Below are 18,587 nucleotides of genomic sequence, written 5' to 3' on the forward strand. Positions count from 1 at the left end.
TGTTTGAAAGCACTATTTCAAAATGAGTCACTTACCACATGCAGCCATGGGAGGTGGCTTCAATCTTCATTAATATTCTGAGTGCAACCAAGGAAGAGGAAGAACAATAATTCAGTTTGCCTGGACTGTGTGATCTCCAACACTTGGGTAAGGTAAGCAGTTGGTAACACTAGCAAACTATCTTTCAGCAGCTACAGTTAGGATTCCCAATGTAGGGTCTGTGACACTATTCAATGCAATGAGTAGCATCAGACATAGTGCATGTATCTCTGTAACAGTGTGTTTCAGGAGTAATTGTGCTCTGCTTCACAAGCTGCTGTAAAATGTCAAATTATATTCCAAAGCAATGCTGCTTTGTCACTGCACAGAAGGGAGAGGCCCCATTAAACTAGCATTTGGACACACACAAATGTTGCTAATGCAGGAAATACCCCTTTAAAATCAATGGGACATTCTGGCGGTTTGTAAACTGAAAGTAAGTATTTGCATAAGAAGAGCAAATGTTCCTTTGCAGTATTTGTAAAATGCTCTGAGGGTTGTTTAAAAAAACCCCACACACAAACAGGCAGTGTATAAATTTTATGAAATTAATAAACTAAATACGTAACCGTGTACCAGTAATCTGACAAGTACTCTGCCTAATGCCTTAAATTATTTTTTAGTAGAAGTTGCTTATCTGTAGCCCATATTTCCACAGTGCTTGGAAATAATGAATAAAAGCTTGTATTGACAACCAGCACGAATCTCTTTCCACTGTCAGCATTATTATTATCATTATTAATTAAATTTATATACCGCCCTTCATCCAAAGATCACAGGGCAGCTCACAACATAAGAAATGAAAAATGAGAGCAAAAATATGCCATAAAGCAAACCAATAACTCCCCTCCCACAAACAATTTAAAAGGCCATAGGATGTTAATCAGCCAAAGGCCTGGCTATAGATAAACATTTTCACCTGGTGCCTAAAGATATGTAATGAAGGTTCCAGACGAGCCTCGTTCTCATGTTGCCACCCTCCAGATCTCTCATGGAGGAGGCACACAAAGAAGGGTCTCAGAGGATGATCATTTCTGCATCCTCCACCATTTAAGACACCCTCTAAAAGGATAGATGAGAATAGGACTTGCCTTGTAGCACTTTTCACAGTGCATTTGCTAGCTGTAGTGCTTTCCGATGAAATGTGCAAAAATCCATGTAAATGTGAATAAACAAATAGGAGATGTTAACTCTGATTTGTGTGAAATAATATGGAGCCTGGCCAGTGTAGGCTTTACGCTTACCTTACAGAGTGATTTAGACTAATCAAACAATGAAAGCTTCGTGTGGGAAAACAAACTCCTGCCTCCACTGAATCACCTCTTGGGGTAGTTGGCGGGGTGCAAGCAGGATTTCCTCCTCCCACACAATTCCTTCCCTAGTTTTTCCCCTCAGAAGTTGAGGACTGTCACGCAGAGCTGCCTTGGAGAGCAGTAATTGACTCTCATGGCTATGTTTTTTGCTTGAAAGATAGTAGCAACATGTCGCTTGACTTGATAAGAGACTTCAGGGACACGAGATACCGTAGCTGCAGACTTTGAAACAACAGCCTGTTCAGTCTTCGCTGCAGGTCCTTGTTTTTTGAAAACACTGTAGAGTCTGCTGAGGTCTCCTTGAACTTGTTGAAACATAACCTCAATTATGCTAAAAAGTTTGCCTGGTTAACAAAGGAGGGGAAAGAGCCAGTTTTTTCTTTAGCAGAAAGTGTCTGCATTAGTTTTTGTTTTTGAAATGCAAATACCCTTAGTGCAAGGTGGGGGGCCTAGTGATTATCTCAGCCAGGTGGGGAAGGGGACAATCTCCTGCTGAGGTCCTGAAGAAGATCCCTCCTCGGAAGCTGTTATTTGCAGTGGTGCCAAGCGCAGCAACCTCCTTTTCCAAGTGAGTCATAGTTGTGCTTGCAGCAACTTTCCACGCTGCAGCGATAAACTAGCAGGAAATGGGAAACAATTCCCTCGTTGCTGGAACCAGTGCTTCTCCCTCGATAGAGGAACTCCACTATCTCAGCTGAATTTGCAACAAAACTTCCGTTTGGGGCAGCCACCGGTGCCTGTGCGTGTTGACTCTCACAAGTAAATCCCAATGCGTTCAGTGGGGCTTGCTCTTCCCAGGTAAGTGTGCAGAGGGTTGTGTCTTTCTTTCATTTTTGTTAATGTTCCCCCCTTGCCTTCTTCCTTTCTCTTATTTGCCTGTTCATTGCTCACAAACTGGTCTTCATTCACTTCCTGCCATCCGGTTAGCATATCTTTAAAACACATTCGGAGTACATTTCCTCCCCTCAAATAATTTTGGGCACCGTAGTTTGTTCAGAGTGGCTGGGAATTGTTTGTGATGGATAAACTACAGTGCCCAGAATTCTTTGAGTAGGAAACGTGCTTCAAACGTGCATTAAAGGTGTAGCGTGTTTGCAGCTGTAATTTGTGGTATTATTCCTTCCACACACCCGTTCCCCCTTCAATTACAGCCAGATCCTAGGCACCTTTTATTCAGAATAATATATTGCTGAGTTTCATAGGACTCGCTCCTAAGCAATGTGCCTAGGATTGTGAAGTCATTAGATGAAAGTCGCAAAACATGTACAGAGTGTGTTTCCTTCAGTTCTGCATAATTGCATTTCAGATCCAACAGTGTTCTTGACTATTGACCCAGAGAAACTTATGCACTTGATTCTTTTGCTCTAACAACATATCAGTAGTTCCAAAGTATAGAGTTAAAGGGATGGGTAAGATAAAATGCCCGGGACGCAGGTGGCGCTGTGGGTTAAAGCCTCATTGCCTAGGACTTGCCGATCGAAAGGTCGGCAGTTCAAATGCCTGCGGCGGGGTGCGCTCCCGCTGCTTGGTCCCAGCGCCTGCCAACCTAGCAGTTCGAAAGCACCTCCGGGTGCAAGTAGATAAATAGGGACCGCTTACCAGCGGGAAGGTAAACGGCGTTTCCGTGTGCGGCTCTGGCTCGCCAGAGCAGCGATGTCACGCTGGCCACGTGACCCGGAAGTGTCTCCGGACAGCGCTGGCCCCTGGCCTCTTGAGTGAGATGGGCGCACAACCCCAGAGTCTGTCAAGACTGGCCCGTATGGGCAGGGGTACCTTTACCTTTACCTTTTTAAGATAAAATGCCCCTCTTTCCGGCATGGTGTGTTTCGTTTTTTTCTGGTGTCCCAGCTCAACATCTCACTTTGTGCGATGAGGCTGTGATTTAATTGTTGTAACCTGACACAAACCTTTACTCTGGAATAATCCCTACTGAGCATAGTGGGATTTATTTTGCACAGGATCAGTTTACACCATGTGAATTGTGTCCAATTAAGTTATACTCAAGAGCAGACCTACTGAAATCAATGTTAGCCATGACCATTATTTTTAATGCATCTGAGTAGGACTAACATTGCATACAACCCTGTGTAGGTGGCACAGTGCATTGTGTACCTTTGGAGGTGATGGGTACATTTTGTGTTTCTCGTTTACCATCGAAACCCTCCTCTCAAAATCATTAGGTCCAGAGTCCAAAATTATCTAGTGGCACCAGTGTGTATTTGCCTTGCAGGGATTTTTGTTAGCTTTCCATCTTCTTGATAACAGCACATATATTACTCAGAGCATTTTAAAGGAACATTTCTAGATAACCTTTCTGCATCACTATTTTAATATTTAGAAGTCGTTCCTAGAATCATAGAATCATAGAATCATAGAGTTGGAAGAGACCACAAGGGCCATCGAGTCCAACCCCCTGCCAAGCAGGAAACACCATCAGAGCACTCCTGACATATGGTTGTCAAGCCTCTGCTTAAAGACCTCCAAAGAAGGAGACTCCACCACACTCCTTGGCAGCAAATTCCACTGTCGAACAGCTCTTACTGTCAGGAAGTTCTTCCTAATGTTTAGGTGGAATCTTCTTTCTTGTAGTTTGGATCCATTGCTCCGTGTCCACTTCTCTGGAGCAGCAGAAAACAACCTTTCTCCCTCCTCTATGTGACATCCTTTTATATATTTGAACGTGGCTATCATATCACCCCTTAACCTCCTCTTCTCCAGGCTAAACATGCCCAGCTCCCTTAGCCGTTCCTCATAAGGCATCGTTTCCAGGCCTTTGACCATTTTGGTTGCCCTCATCTGGACACGTTCCAGTTTGTCAGTGTCCTTCTTGAACTGTGGTGCCCAGAACTGGACACAGTACTCCAGGTGAGGTCTGACCAGAGCAGAATACAGTGGCACTATTACTTCCCTTGATCTAGATGCTATACTCCTATTGATGCAGCCCAGAATTGCATTGGCTTTTTTAGCTGCCGCGTCACACTGTTGGCTCATGTCAAGTTTGTGGTCAACCAAGACTCCTAGATCCTTTACACATGTACTGCTCTCAAGCCAGGTGTCACCCATTTTGTATTTGTGCCTCTCATTTTTTTTTGCCCAAGTGCAATACTTTACATTTCTCCCTGTTAAAATTCATCTTGTTTGTTTTGGCCCAGTTCTCTAATCTGTCAAGGTCGTTTTGAAGTGTGATCCTGTCCTCTGGGGTGTTAGCCACCCCTCCCAGTTTGGTGTCATCTGCAAATTTGATCAGGATGCCCTTGAGTCCATCATCCAAGTTGTTGATAAAGTTGTTGAATAAGACCGGGCCCAAAACAGAACCCTGTGGCACCCCACTAGTCACTCTTCTCCAGGATGAAGAGGAACCATTGATGAGCACCCTTTGGGTTTGGTTAGTCAGCCAGTTACAAATCCACTGAGTGGTAGCATAGTCAAGACCGCATTTTACCAGCTTCTTTGCAAGAATATCATGGGGCACCTTGTCAAATGCCTTGCTGAAATCAAGGTAAGCTACATCCACTGCGTTCCCTTCATCTACCAGAGTTGTAATTCTGTCAAAAAACGAGATCAGGTTAGTCTGACATGACTTATTTTTCAGAAATCCATGCTGACTATTGGTGATCCTGAAATGAGAACATTTCACATTACTAAAGCTTTATGTTAGAATGCTTAGGGTATGTTTGCACAAGCCTGGATTTTATTTTCATGTTCTTCCAGTTTAGTTTGATTTCTCCTTTGACAGTACAGGCTGTAGCCTGTAAGCAAGCTAACCTTTAATCCTTGCTAATTTCACTGCTGCCACCAGGTGAAAATATCTCCCCATTCATGCATTTCCCCCTAACCCACCCCCATCCCCACTGAACAGCTATTTAACCACCTGGACTTCAGCTGACCCATCCCACTCTCAATACTGGGTAGTGTGTGATGGCAGTTGTGTGTGGAGTGAATAACAAGACCTCACACCAAGCTTTTCTAAAACACATTGTGTATTTACTTACAGGTTTAGCAAGGCAACACATTTTTTAGGAAATGGTTTCTTATAGGGGGAACCTCAATTTTTACATTTTTAGCAGTTGCCCATAAGAGTAGTTGATTTATCTATTTTGGTTTTTTAAATCTTTAAATACTTTATTGAAACAATACTTTAAAAACAAACAAACAATAAACAAACCACAAAACAAACCAGTCTGCTTCTCTGACCAAACCAGTACTTAAAATTTGTATCCTCAGTTCAGCTTCTGCATCCCTTTGTAGTTTTCTCTGGGCTCCTTTGCTGTGATTCCTAACTGTGGTTTCCTAACACTTCCCAGTGTTTCAGGTCTCTGAAATGGTTTCATCACTTTCTCCCTCTTGCAGCTTTTTACGTTTCTAACTCCACAACCTTTTGCTGAACTCCCATATTCTTTAGCTGGACTTGTAGACCATATTTTCACTCCCCCTTCCACCCTTTTAACTAGGCACAAAGAGAGTCTTGGTTAAGAACAAGGATTAACCTTTGACCTTCCTTTAAGGAAAAACTTTTGACCCTCCTTTGAACAACTTCCAGCACAAAACAGACCCTTCTGCTTTCTGTTAATATTTGACCCACTTACACGTGGCAGTTTCTAAAGCAAAAAAGCAAGTTTTTGACGAGTCTAGTTTTGAAACCAAAACCCCCCAAAATGACATGCTCTTTACAAGTCTTTTGCTTTATTGCTTTGGAATGGGTTATTTTTAGTCATCTCGGTTTTTAGCATGGATACACCAGTGGATACACTCCTTACTGGAGTGCTGGAGGAGAGGAATCTCCATCTAAAAATAGCTAGGGCCGTATAATATCATAAAAATCATCTGCAAACCCTGCAATAAGAGGGAAAGGAAAACACAGGTATTGATGGGAATGGGTGAATAAGTGAACAAGCTGTCTTTTTAACTGGCTGGGATGAGGGACAATACAGAAAGTATGAAGCAAATTATGGAAATGTCAGGATGTGTTTAATGAGATGCTAACTTGATTACTAACACAAATCTTGGATATGACCAGAAGTAGAAACTGGATGGGTTGCAGACAGTGCTTTACAGTTGGGTATAAATCACACTGGAAGTGGCTCACCCCGAGCCACAATTCTAGTTTCCTGGCCATGGTCTTGCTGCTGCTTACCAGAACATAGATGGGGAGGCAGGAGGGAGGTTGGGGCTGTGCAGATGCACCAGTGATTTTGGAAGTTGAGGGATAGCTCAGTCAGTAGAGCATGAGATTCTTAATCTCGGGGTTGTAGGTTTGAGCCCCATGTTGGCTAAAAGATTCCTGCATTGCAGGTGGTTGGACTAGGTGACCCTTGTGGTCCCTTCCAACTCTACAATTCTGTGATTCTGAAGCCAAACCAGCAGTTCTGTAGAGCACCTGAACAGCCTTGACCTGTTCACCAACTCAGCCCTTTTCAGTAAATGGCAGCAATGCTACTGCTGGGAAGGTAGTGTTGCAGTTCTGCCCCATCTGGTAAACTGCTACTGAATTGCATGCAGCATAACTGGAGGAAAGCTTGGGACCAACAGCATGGACATTTAGGAAAATATTACACCATTAAACTTATTAATGTACAGAACGATGTCTGAAAATAATAACTTTATCTTGCCACAAGCATTTCCCTCTGCCATCTGTAGTCCATACTAACGTCATATCACACTTTTTCTGTGCGTTTCAGCATTCGTTTGATGTGAGGCTTTAACTGGTTCACACCCACAGAACACTGGCTGGCTGAATAAATGGAGAATGAGTCGGACCTTGATTTTTCTGAGTTTTTAGCTGCTGGGCTGCGCATCTGTGTGGAGCAGTATCTACTCAAGAAGCGACCTGCCCATTATATGTGAACAGGAAACTTGCAGAGCAAAAAGTCTGACATAGGCAATAAAGTTAAACCACACTGCATGATGCTTTTGCCTCATAGAAAGTTTTTTAACTATGAAATCCAGCTGACTGAGTGAAGGATGCAGTTCAGGAAAAAGCTGTGGTGCATCCTGGCCCTCTGCCTTGCGTTTTTCCTTTGGAAGGTTTACAAGGCTGTGTATATGGACCCTTCGCCTTCCTCTGGAGAATGGCTGCTGATGGAGTCTCCCTGGGAGGGAAATATGTGCAGCCAGAACAGATGCACAGAGCATAGCAAGTTGGACTGGTTTTGTGATCACTTTGATGCCTCAGTAAACTGCCTGCTGACTCTTAGAAATCCAGAGGTCCCCTCGGAGGTTCTGCAGTGGTGGCTGGTGAGTGTTGCACCACATTAATGACAAACACGCAGAAAGGCTCCTCCCTGCTGTGTCCATTGAGCGAAATGAAACACAGAGCATCTCCTTACTTCTTTGAGTGCTCAGAGGTTCTAGCAGTGCACTGCATGCCTTTTTTTTGTTTGGTGTTTGTTTTGTTTTTAACTCCCAACTTCTCCAGGAGGTCCAGCATCAAGGCCAGCTGCTATAAATTACTTTGAGGTGGGTCCTTCTCCCGGAATGGTCCTGCAGTTCCCCTCTCATACAGGAATAGCAGCACCAAATGCAGAGCAGGAAGAGTTGGCAAATGTTTAACCTGCTCTGCATTTGTTCAGGCCACTAATCTTCACCTGTCTGTGCTGGAGGTCCAGCCCATTGAAATTAGGCAGGCTCCAACATCTACATTTCATCAGATCAGCACTGGGTTTTGGGTGGTGTGGGCAGTTCCCCCCCATAGGGCATTATGCTGAAGGGGCGCAAAATTGAGAAGATCCATAACTGAGATGATCCATTTGGGAGTGCCCAATTTTGGCCTCGCACCAGGCGTCATATTAAAAAATATTAATGAAGTCCAACCATCCAGTGGCGTAGCGTGGGTTATCAGCACCCGGGGCAAGGCAAGTAATTTGCGCCCCCTAACCCGTGGATTTCCCTAACCCTCAGATGTTGCGCCCGGTGCGGCCGGCCCCCTCTGCACCCCCCACGCTACGCCACTGCAACCATCAGATACCAAAGTCTCTCCTATTACTACAGGCTTTCTTAGAAGGACAGCACATGGCGTTTCCGTGCACTCTGGTTTCCGTCACGGTGTTCTGTTGTGACAAAAGTGGTTTAGTCCTGCTGGCCACATGACCTGGAAAGCTGTCTGTGGACAAACATCAGCTCCCTTGGCCTGAAAGTGAGATGAGCACCACAACTCCACAGTCACCTTTCACTGAACTTAACCGTCCAGGGGTCCTTTCCCTTTTACCTTAGAAGGATAAGTTGACTCATGGGTCAGTTTTTCTGGGAAACTATTTTCATTTATTGCAGTGTTGTACACTGCTATGATATTTGCTAATATTTAGCCAGGCAAACTGTCTCCCTGAGCAACTCTGGGAGGAAGGCACAGATATAAATTCAATAATTTTTTTAAATATAATTTTTATTAACAGGCCAATCAAATCACATTATTTCCAAATCACATTAGTTCCAAATTATACAGCCAGATTTTTAAATTTTTGTTGGGGGTACCCATACTTCAAGCTCCGAAAAGGGGTCCAAACATCACTTATATTGCTGCTTTAATTAGACAATTCTATCCAGTTCTATCCAGATAGTCTCTTTATTACTTTCCTCATCTTCTTGTTGTTATCATATGTTCCTTTCTTTGCGATCTCTGATAATCTTCACAAGCGGGTTGAAAACAAACATCCTCTGTGTGGGTTTTACACTCTCCAAAAATCATATCACATAAGGACAGACGCCATTTCCACACCTCCATAAATAACTTTCCCTCAGTCTGTCCGTTGATTTATCCAGGCTTGCCAAACATATCTCAGAGGGCTCTGCCAGGTCTAGATCACATTCCAATAACCATTCGCATTCCAATGACCCTGGTCCTCCTCCCCCCGTCCTTCTTAGGCAAGCCTGTCTTGGCGAGACGCCATTTGAAACTGCGTCATAAAACCTTCCTCCGTTCTCCGATGTTTACCAATCCTCTCTTTGATCAATGATTCACTCCACACAGTTCTTAAATTCCTGCTTGTGATTAATAAATTGCAATGATTCTTCTCTCTGGAGTGGAGGGTTATTAATACTCACATAAGGCCAAAAAAAAAAGAAAAGTTTTTTCCTCCACCCCCTTTCCATTTCACTCCAAACATACCAGTCTCTTAATGGTGATTCATCACTTGATTTATTTGTCCCGCCCGTCGCTCCGCTCACAGAGATCCATTAATCAGCAGTCTTTCTCCCAATCTTCGCTTGATGTATGTGCTTTAGCTTCTTTCCAATTATGTATTTCCAATTATATATTTCAAGCCAAAGCGAACCAGTGCGCTAATTGGAGACAGCATCAGGAAGAGCCGACTTCACACAAGGGCTTGTGCCAAGTATCCGCACCCCCTTCTTTCGAATCCGGGGGTGAATTATGGACACCGCTGGCAAGGCAGTCCCCCCCATCCCCTTGGGAGGGCTGGGAAGGCTGCATACTTCCCATAGGAGCCTCTTAATTACCTCATGTGGGTCGGAGAGATGTTATTGTCGGCCATCTTCCAATGCGCCCCCTGGTGGCCCCATAAAATTACTAAATAAAGTCACTATTTATTGCTTTATAACTATTTATTAAAGCAACCATTACTCATCATTTAGCCCATGGTCATAATATCCCTAACCAAAGGACGATCTGGCCAGCTGGTTTGACCAATCTTAAGCAGTCCTTCCAGCTCCATTAACTCTCTCTTGTATATATACCCAGGAGTCTCTCAATAATGAGGAAAGAGTCCTGGCTGCAGCACCAGGAAAGCCACTGGGTGGGAGATGTACAGAGGCCAACTGCTTTACCCAAAGAGAGCTCCTGTGCTTTCATAGTTGCGTGGCAGGGAGAAGCCACCCAGCAGAAACGTCTTCCATTTCTGAGATAAAAAAAGCAGCAGTAACAGCACATGAACAATGCTTTCCTGATTGACAGCACAGGAGCCACCTTTGCATGAGGCATTCTCGCTAAATATATTTGCCTTTGTTCTGTATCTCTATTCAGAATAGTTTGCAGTCAGTCAATTGTACCATCAAATATTTCTCTTTTGTGATCTGTTTAAGCAGGCAGTTCCATTTTTTATATATAAAAACGATGCTATTGGAAAGCAGGTTCTACGCCCCCTCCCTTAATGTCCTCTGTTAGTATTTATTAATAATAAAAGTAATTTTATCTCATCCTCCTCAAGGAGCCCAGGGTGGTCATAACAACATTCTGGGAGGAAATTACAATATATATATATATATATATATGCTTTCGTAGATTTTCACGGGTACAGGAATGCAGGTTTTGGTGTCCTCGGGTGTCTTCCCGTGTAAAAGTTGGGGTGTCTAGGCGACGTTTCGACGAGGTCTCACTCGTCATCTTCAGGCTGGTGCTTTCGGCTTCTTGTTACTGGAACAGAGCGGGATCTCAATGTTTGAGTTCCTATAAATACTGTAGAGGGGGTGTGGTGTCTAGCCTCCAATGTTCTGGGCAGAGAGGAAGTTCCCAGGCTAGTGTGCCTTTTCTTCTTTTGTTCCTTAATTACTTGAGAGATACCTTGAGTGATTTCTTGAGTGATATCCTGAGTATCACTTAGGTGGGTCATTAGGTGTGGATTAGTTGCTAAAGTCTTTGTGTCTTGACCTCTTGAACTTTGTGAAGAGTTTTCCTGAGAAGATGGCTGTATTGCACTTAGTTGTGCTTTGGCTTGGCTTCGTGTATAGGGGCGAGCTGTGGTTTTGTGGCTTGTGTCAGCCAGATCTGTGTAGGGATTGCAGGGGGGTGCAGCATCCGGAGGTGCCACCATGGATTGGCTACTGGATGGTGTCAGTAATTCATCTGTGGAGAGGGTCTGGGTTTGGGTCTGGTGTGGTTGATTGGTGTTGGCGTTCTGTGTGCCTCTGGATCTGGTGTCAGTTTTTGTGGGGAGGGCTAATTTCCAGATGTCTGGCAAGCGGGATGTGTCGTCACGCTTGTTCATGTTGTGAGGGTGTTTCTCTATCTCGATGGCTTCCATGATTATTCTCTTGTGGTGATGTTCCGTGTTAAAGAGCAATTTGGAATCTGCAAAATTAATTTCGTGTCCTGTTTCTTTCATGTGTTGGAAAAGAGAGGAAGTTTTTTCTTCTTTTTTGACGGCATTCTAAAAGCATGCTTTGTTCCATTAGAGGCTGCAAGGATATCAGGATGGAAGCCAACTCCAGAAGATAATAAAGCACTTGTTTGACATCCTTCACTCCCCTCCTGTTACAGCCCAGGATTTTAGCCAGTGTGGAACATGTGCTGTGGTGGGCAATTCAGGGAGGCTGAAGGGCTCTAAATATGGAAAAAAGATTGACTCTCACCACTTTGTGCTGAGGTAAGTGGAGTAAAGTATATACTGTACGCCCTACGTTGGGTTTCATAACATTAGTGTGAATAATGCTGAAAAGTATTTTTGTGTGGCTGCTATAATGTATTGTAGTATTATGGCTGATGAGAAACCATTCCTTTGCTAGGGAGATTATTTGTTAATAGGTCAGAGTGATTGGCTGATGAGAAATAATTGTTGGGGGTATGATCTCTTGATACTTTAAATCTCTCTCTCTCTCTGATGGTTAACACTGAAGACTCAGCCACAGCCACAGAATCATAGTTGGAAGAGACCATTTATCATTTACTAATTAATGTCTCTCTTAATGAAGCCATCACCTTCCATTAGGGTTAATAGGATTATTACCCAACAAAATATTGTTGAGCAGTATTTGTAATTCAAAAGGATTACTATGGTTGCTGCTATTCTAATCATCAGCATCATTTAGACCCTTCGAGTGCATAAGGCAGGGGTCAGCCGGTCCACCGTCCCTCAGACCATGTGGTGGGCTGGACTATGTTTTGGAAAAAAATAATGAATGAATTCCTATGCCCCACAAATAACCCAGAGATGCATTTTAAATAAAAGGACACATTCTACACATTCTACTGTAAAAACACGCTGATTTCTGGACCATCCACAGGCCGGATTGAGAAGGTGATTGGGCTGCATCCGGCCCCTGGGCCTTAGGTTGCCTACCCCTGGCATAAGGCATTACCATAAGCAAAGAAGAACAGTTCCTTGTGCCAGAATGGGGATTACAGTCTAAATTCTGAAATGGTGGGGAGATGCAAAGGCAGAAGCAGCTAGAGAAGTTGGGATGTGTGTAACAAAAGTTGCATATGCGAATAGTTGCTGGGAATAACAATCCCAACTCCAGATTTGAAAATAAAATCTGGTAACCTACAGTCCTGAAGAATGGCATCTGATTGATGTCCCTAGGCCTCAGCCCATCAAGTGTCAGATTCAGACTTTGACCGTTCCCATGTTTCTGGACTGGATATTTTGTGAAGCATCTGATCATGTTTCTTATGTCCTTTGAGGATGAACACAGCACAAACTGCAGGTTTTGAGGAAGATGTTGGTACAAGAACCACGCACCATTTCATGTACCCAGAGAGTGCTGTGAACCTGCATGCTGGCGTCCATCTTGTGCTCGTCCCCTTCAAACCTCTGGATCTCAAATGGCTAGCTAGTGCTTTTTCCTCAGGAGAAATTAAGCGGTGAGCACTTTGTCTAACTGGAGTACAAAACGCTAGGCAAGTACTACAGCGGGAACAAAACCTTAAGCATTCATTTATGGGGCAGGTTCCTTTGGGCACAACGTCTGCACTGTGAGAGGATATTCTGTACAGGTCTGCTTGAACCCCTTAAAAAGACAGCATTGAGCTGGAAAAGGTGCAGAAAAGAGAAATCAGAATATCAAGGGGCTGGAGCATGTCCTATGTGAGTAAATGTTACGATGTTTGTGGGGTTGCTGTTTTTTAGTTTAGAAGGGATTTACCAGTATAAGGAAGACATCATAGATAAAATATAGATGAAGTAGAGAGAGAGAGCGCTTTATTTCTTCCTCTCCCATGGTATTAGAATCTGGGGTCACCAATGAAGCGAAATGGTGGGAGTTTCAGGACAGACAAAATGAAGTACTTCTCCAAACAGTGCATGATGAGGATTTCATTCCTCACGATAAACATCCCTTGCTATGAGCAGAGTTGGTTTCTTTGCGCCTTTACATTCAGTCAGTAGGGAAATCTTGAAGTGACCCTTAAAAGCTTCAGTGAGACTACAAATTTGTCCACTATGGGCTTAGGTCAGTGCTGCAAATGTAGGGAAATATGCTTGTAATAACAGGAGCGCACCCGGTCAATCATTATTCAGGGAGTTGCGTGACTCTCCAGGAATGGGTTTTATGTATACTGAACACTGGAGGGAGAAAAATAGGAAGTTTGATGGTAAGAGTAATAAAATGATGAATGCTATTCTTCCATTTCTTTCATAGTACATACCAAAGAGTCAAGCCCTTCATTGAAGCTGACAAAAGTAAGGTAAGTTGTGAATGCAGGCAATACATTGATTCAGATCTGTCATTGCTTCTTTATTCTGTGAATTTAAGGACTGATATGTGCAACTGCAGTGTTTTGGTTGTTTTTACAAAAATTGTCAGTGTGGACCCCACAGTCTTATTCCAGGACCCTAGAATAGAGGTAGAGGAGCTTTAATCTCCTCCTGCCCCAACTATGCTCCCAATCCATATCCTCCCCTGCAATTTTATGGGGGGTGGAAGGGATAGCATTGAAGCAAATGGAAGATTTCACTGCAGTGCAAATTGAACGGAGGCCTTTTCATTATCAAGTGAGGATGGGTAGTGGGTATAAAGCCATCCAACCCCTATGCTAAAATCCTGATCCAGACTGGGGGCCCCACACTGGCAATTTCTGTAAACAAAAGAAGACAAAAAAACAAAAAACCAACTTGGCACTTAAAAGCATAACTACAGAGCTTACATAAAATGTAATTTTAATGGGCCAGCTTTTAGGGGCGAGGAAAAGGTCATGGAGTAGAACAACGGAAGTCTTGAGGTTTCCGTCTGAAAATGAACAGCTTCATTAATTTCAACAATCCAAGAGTAAAATTCTGTTTTACCTTCTGAAATAAATCGTTAGGCTAGAGGTTTTCAACCTTTTTGGGTCCATGGCTCCCTTGACCAACTGCATTCTTTCTGCGGCACCCCGTGGGGCTCAGAGGCCCAGTTATGTCACCCCTTGCCTACATAGCTGGCAGCCCCTCACCCTTTTTTGAACACCCTCCCTTGTGGAGTGTTCTCTCAGCTTCCTCTCTTCTCCTTGGGAGTCCTCTGAGCAGCTGCAGCTGCCCCCCCCCCCGGTCTCTGAGCTGCCCCCCACAAAGAGAGCGGTGCCTCCTCCCACTGCCCCACAGGGCCTGGGAAGTACCCCCTGACCAGCTCCAGAGGCACCATTTGCCTGAGCTCATAGCCGGGGCTGCTGCAACAAACGGGTGTTGCAAGCCTTTGGGAGGCAGAGACGCGACAAGGCATCAGAGGAAAAGGAGGGAAGGAAAGAGGGGCAGAGGGCAGTGTTGCCCACAACACCACTGACCATCATTCAAGGCACCCCAGGCTGCCACGGCACACTGCTTGAAAACCACTGCATTAGGCCTTTGAGTCTAATGAAACACTGTACTGGAAAACTTGTATTTGTATTATTTACATCCTTTCCTCCCTCCAAGGAGCTTCAGATGGCACATGGTTCCCCTGCTCCGCACACTGTCATCACGTGACCCCTGTGACCTCGCACACATTCTCGACCGTGTGAGGATTTGAACCCTGTTCTTCCAGGTCCTAGTTCAACACTCCTGAGCCCTACAGCACAAGTTCAGAAATGAAAAACTAATACATATTGGGTTTAGGTTACTCATGACTGGAGCGACTAATGTTTAAAAAGGCAAGGGCTGTTGTGATTGCTTTTACTTAAGTTTTAAGGAAATATTTATTGAAGGTAATTTTGTACTTTTATATGAACTGATGTTTCATGTGTTTATGTGAACTTGGGAGATTTAATTTTATCAAGCAGCATGAATTTGCTTTAAGTAAAGACCAACACCTTTGCTTTTAATATGTTGAGCATAAGAGTCACAAACCATCTCATTCTCATTAGCGATGCTTGTGGCAGGTGGGACAATTTGAGGAAGAGGAGGCTATGACCATAGGCGAGAGCTTCTCAGTCCAAATGTTTTTCTTCTCAGGTCTTAATACTGAACCCTGCCTTCCTAAAATATATTCACGATAAATGGATGAAGCGCTTTGGAAGGTATCCATCCACTGGATTCGCCGCGCTGCTTTTTGCTATCCATACTTGCAAACAGGTATGTACAGTGATCTCCAGATGTCTACAGATACAGGCTGCTGTTGCTATTGGGGTGTAGTGCATTTGATTGTGCGGCAACTTGCCTCTTTGGGCCATGTTAAAAAAGCAACTTTTCTCACAACTGATTTGGTGACAGAATGGTAGTTCAGAAAGTACATGGGCAGAGTCCCTCAGAAAACAAGATAGTCCTCTCCCATGTTTTGAAACACTGAAGTTGACTGAAGAGATTGCATGTGGCTGGTATTGAAACTGTGCTGGATGTCTTATGTCTTGATCACTAAGTTGCAATATAAGGATATATTTTTTAAAAAAACACACCCTAAAAATTACTCAAATTATACAGAAACAAGCAGGCCCTGATAATAAGCTGAATATGCTACAAGCTGGCAGTGTGACGTTCCATTTTTGTTTCATTGTCTTTGCATAAAAATCCATCTCCTCTTAAAGAATGAACTAACTAAAATTCCACAAAGCCCCAAATTAAATTAGGAGTGACGCTGGAGGAAGGGTATCTATTAAGCAGCTATTACAGTAAATTCTGTTTGTTAATGTAGTAGGGTATGTTTCACATTTAAAAATCTTAGCAGTGACGAGGTTAATTTCAGCAATCTTTATATAATGGAGTCTGCTTCCGTGAAATGTGGCCACTCCTTACAGGGTTAGATTATTGATTATTAAATTTAAGACAGCTTTATTGAGAGATAACAAAACAAGCAGGAGAAGTTAATATATTATGAAACAGAAGGGGGTGTGGAGGAAAGTCATGGGGAGCAGGGTGGGGGCACTGTATTTATCTTTTTTATTGAGACAATGTTATTGTGGATGAACAATTTTTTTTTTTTGCAAAACTTACTTTTTTTGTTGTGTTTTAAAGAATCTTTTATTATTGATGGCTGCATGTAGCTGACCACCACTCAGTGGGAAAGGTCTGTTGCACTTGTGCCCAGCCTGCAGGCTTCTGAGAAACAGAATGCTAGATTAGGTAGCAGCTTTTGGGCTACATAGGCCTCATACTTTCATTTCTTTCCCCATAATGTTTTGTGTGGCAGGTCTCTGCATTTGGTTTCGGAGCAGACAGCAGAGGGAACTGGCACCACTACTGGGAAAAGAATCGGTACGCTGGAGCTTTCCGCAGGACTGGAGTCCACAATGGCACTTTTGAACTGGCACTCATTGAGAGACTAGCAGCTGAAGGCAGAATATCATTTTATAAATAGCTTGTCACTAATCCAAGAAAGGGGAACCCAAATCCTAGGACCAATGATGGTCTTTTGAGCCACAAGAGAAACAAGGTGGATGGATTAGAGATGGAAGCACAGTTCAGCAGCCCAGCGCTACTGCACCCGGCGCAGGTATGTATGTATATACACATACATACACAATGTAACACCACTTCTGAACACTTTCTTAGCAAGAGGGTCAACTTGAAATGTTTTTCTTTAAATTCGGACAACATCGGCTATCTCCGATAGCTGACTTTGTGCTTCTCTTTCATTGCATTTTATGGACAATATAGGTTGCTTTATTCTTGGACAGAGATTTCAAAAGGCTGATATTGACAGTCCCTCCCAGGCCTACATTTGTGCTAAAGCCACTGTTATTTAAGTGGTATGCTAAGTATAAGGTATCAGAGGAGCAGGGAAGCAAGCACAGATATTCTTGGCTGCAATGCTATTTGATACAGAGTGTTGAAATGTAAGTAAAAAGAAAGCAAATATTACACGACTTTATTAAAACTTCTTTCCTGAGAATTTGGTCCAAACAAACATCCTAAGGGGTAGCACTGCGTACAAATTAAATAGAAAATATTTGTTTTACACATGTAAAAGGTCTTGTGTTCCATAGTCTTCATTTCATGATCTAGAAGTTGAGAGATAGGCCAACATAGTACAACAAGTACTGAAATCTAGGGTATACAGCACTGCCACAAAAGATGGATGTTTAAAATTAATCCCCCATTTTACTTGTGAAGAGAGACTGATGATAGTTCCAGTCTTTGTACAAGTCCAGGGATCTTCTTGGCACCCTCAAAATGACCACTGACCATTTGTTTTTAATTCCTTCAAGTTCTTCAGAGGGGATTGCACCTGATCATCTATGTTGTTTTTCCAAGTTCTATTTTCTTTTGAATGACCCGAGCTGAATGATAGATCAAAGAATCAATGAGTCCTGCCACTGGAAGAAGGAGGAAAAGGAAGGTCAGGTTATATAGGTTCCATATTGACACTGCATGTAAAGGGGAAATAAAAAAGACGCCCCTCCCTCTTTCTTCCAAAAAGTTGCTTTTAGGTGTTCGGGGGGGGGGGGGCGTTCCTAAACTTGTCAAAGCAGTGAGGAAAGAGTGCACTGCCCGAAGAGCCATATCACACAACCAAAATACGCTGCTCACTAAATACTAGTAGGAGACACTGTTTGATAAGCACCCTTCAGTTGCATTTTTGCTCATTTTATATGTATAGAAAACAGATGTACTATTCATTGTACTACTAGTGATGATTCTGCCATCTTTGTAAAAACAAGTTTTGAAAATGCCTAGGATGTATTGATCAAAACATTTGCAAGCTAAGCTTTAGATCCAAGATGGATGAGGAGAACAATTAAAATATTCAAATTACCTGTAAATACCCCTCCAATGATGGCACAGACTCCTGTGAGAAAATGTGTAAAGGACCTATATGGGGTGAGGGGGGGAAAACGTTGATTACCATGTAATGTGTACATTATGTATGAACAAGTTAAAACTTGGGGGCAGGGGGATGAAACCCATGGATTACCGTATTTACTCATCTAACGCTCACCTTTTTTGGCCAAATCACATTACAAAAATTAAGGTGTGCGATGGATTCAATGGTGCATTAGACTCAAGTAAATACAGTAATTCAACCCCACTTGACCATGTCCAATGAACACTTAGGTTCAAAAGGCAGTCAAAATGTTAACTGCTTCAAATGGAAGCTTTTTGCAACTACTTCTACAATCTATTTGTATGCATCACGTGATGAATAAATGAAACGTAATTTTATAAGCAAGTTGTAAAATGGGTT

The 18,587-nt window shown here is 43.1% G+C and overlaps 2 protein-coding genes across 8 annotated transcripts in view; one reads left to right on the plus strand and one right to left on the minus strand.

Annotated features, from left to right (window-relative positions):
• LOC310848068 (CMP-N-acetylneuraminate-beta-galactosamide-alpha-2,3-sialyltransferase 2-like) lies at window positions 1-18,568 on the plus strand. 4 transcript variants are annotated; one of them, XM_083746658.1, is made up of 7 exons: window positions 1-152; window positions 7,031-7,586; window positions 11,475-11,665; window positions 12,703-12,882; window positions 13,659-13,704; window positions 15,422-15,541; window positions 16,593-18,568. In XM_083746658.1, the coding sequence occupies exons 2-7, from the start codon at window positions 7,314-7,316 to the stop codon at window positions 16,758-16,760; spliced, it is 978 nt and encodes a 325-aa protein (XP_083602784.1). In that variant the 5' UTR covers window positions 1-152; window positions 7,031-7,313; the 3' UTR covers window positions 16,761-18,568. The 4 variants fall into 4 exon arrangements, with proteins under 4 accessions (XP_083602784.1, XP_083602783.1, XP_083602782.1 ...); XM_083746657.1 differs by lacking the exon at window positions 1-152 and adding an exon at window positions 1,445-2,150; XM_083746656.1 differs by lacking the exon at window positions 1-152 and adding an exon at window positions 1,725-2,156 and having other exon boundaries at window positions 7,048-7,586.
• The window catches only part of ERGIC3 (ERGIC and golgi 3), a 20,649-nt gene continuing 19,315 nt past the window's right edge, over window positions 17,254-18,587 (minus strand). For all 4 annotated transcript variants that reach the window (XM_083746646.1, XM_083746647.1, XM_083746644.1 and 1 more), the window contains 2 exons: window positions 18,159-18,214; window positions 17,254-17,718 (listed from right to left, as the gene is read on the minus strand). In XM_083746646.1, coding sequence (XP_083602772.1) covers window positions 17,639-17,718; window positions 18,159-18,214 — 136 coding nt within the window. In that variant the 3' untranslated portion in view covers window positions 17,254-17,638. The remainder of the gene's footprint in view (window positions 17,719-18,158; window positions 18,215-18,587) is intronic.

This window comes from Podarcis gaigeae (assembly GCF_964106915.1).
Source record: "Podarcis gaigeae genome assembly, chromosome: 6".
Classification (NCBI taxonomy): Eukaryota; Metazoa; Chordata; class Lepidosauria; order Squamata; family Lacertidae; genus Podarcis; species Podarcis gaigeae.

Excerpts from the sequence above, each read along its gene's own strand:
- LOC310848068 (XM_083746658.1), top strand. The coding sequence starts at position 7,314 with ATGCAGTTCAGGAAAAAGCTGTGGTGCATCCTGGCCCTCTGCCTTGCG. Across the intron at positions 7,587-11,474 it reads AGGTTCTGCAGTGGTGGCTG|AGGCTGCAAGGATATCAGGA; the intron begins GTGAGTGTTGCA and ends TTGTTCCATTAG. Across the intron at positions 12,883-13,658 it reads TCCTCAGGAGAAATTAAGCG|TACATACCAAAGAGTCAAGC; the intron begins GTGAGCACTTTG and ends TTTCTTTCATAG.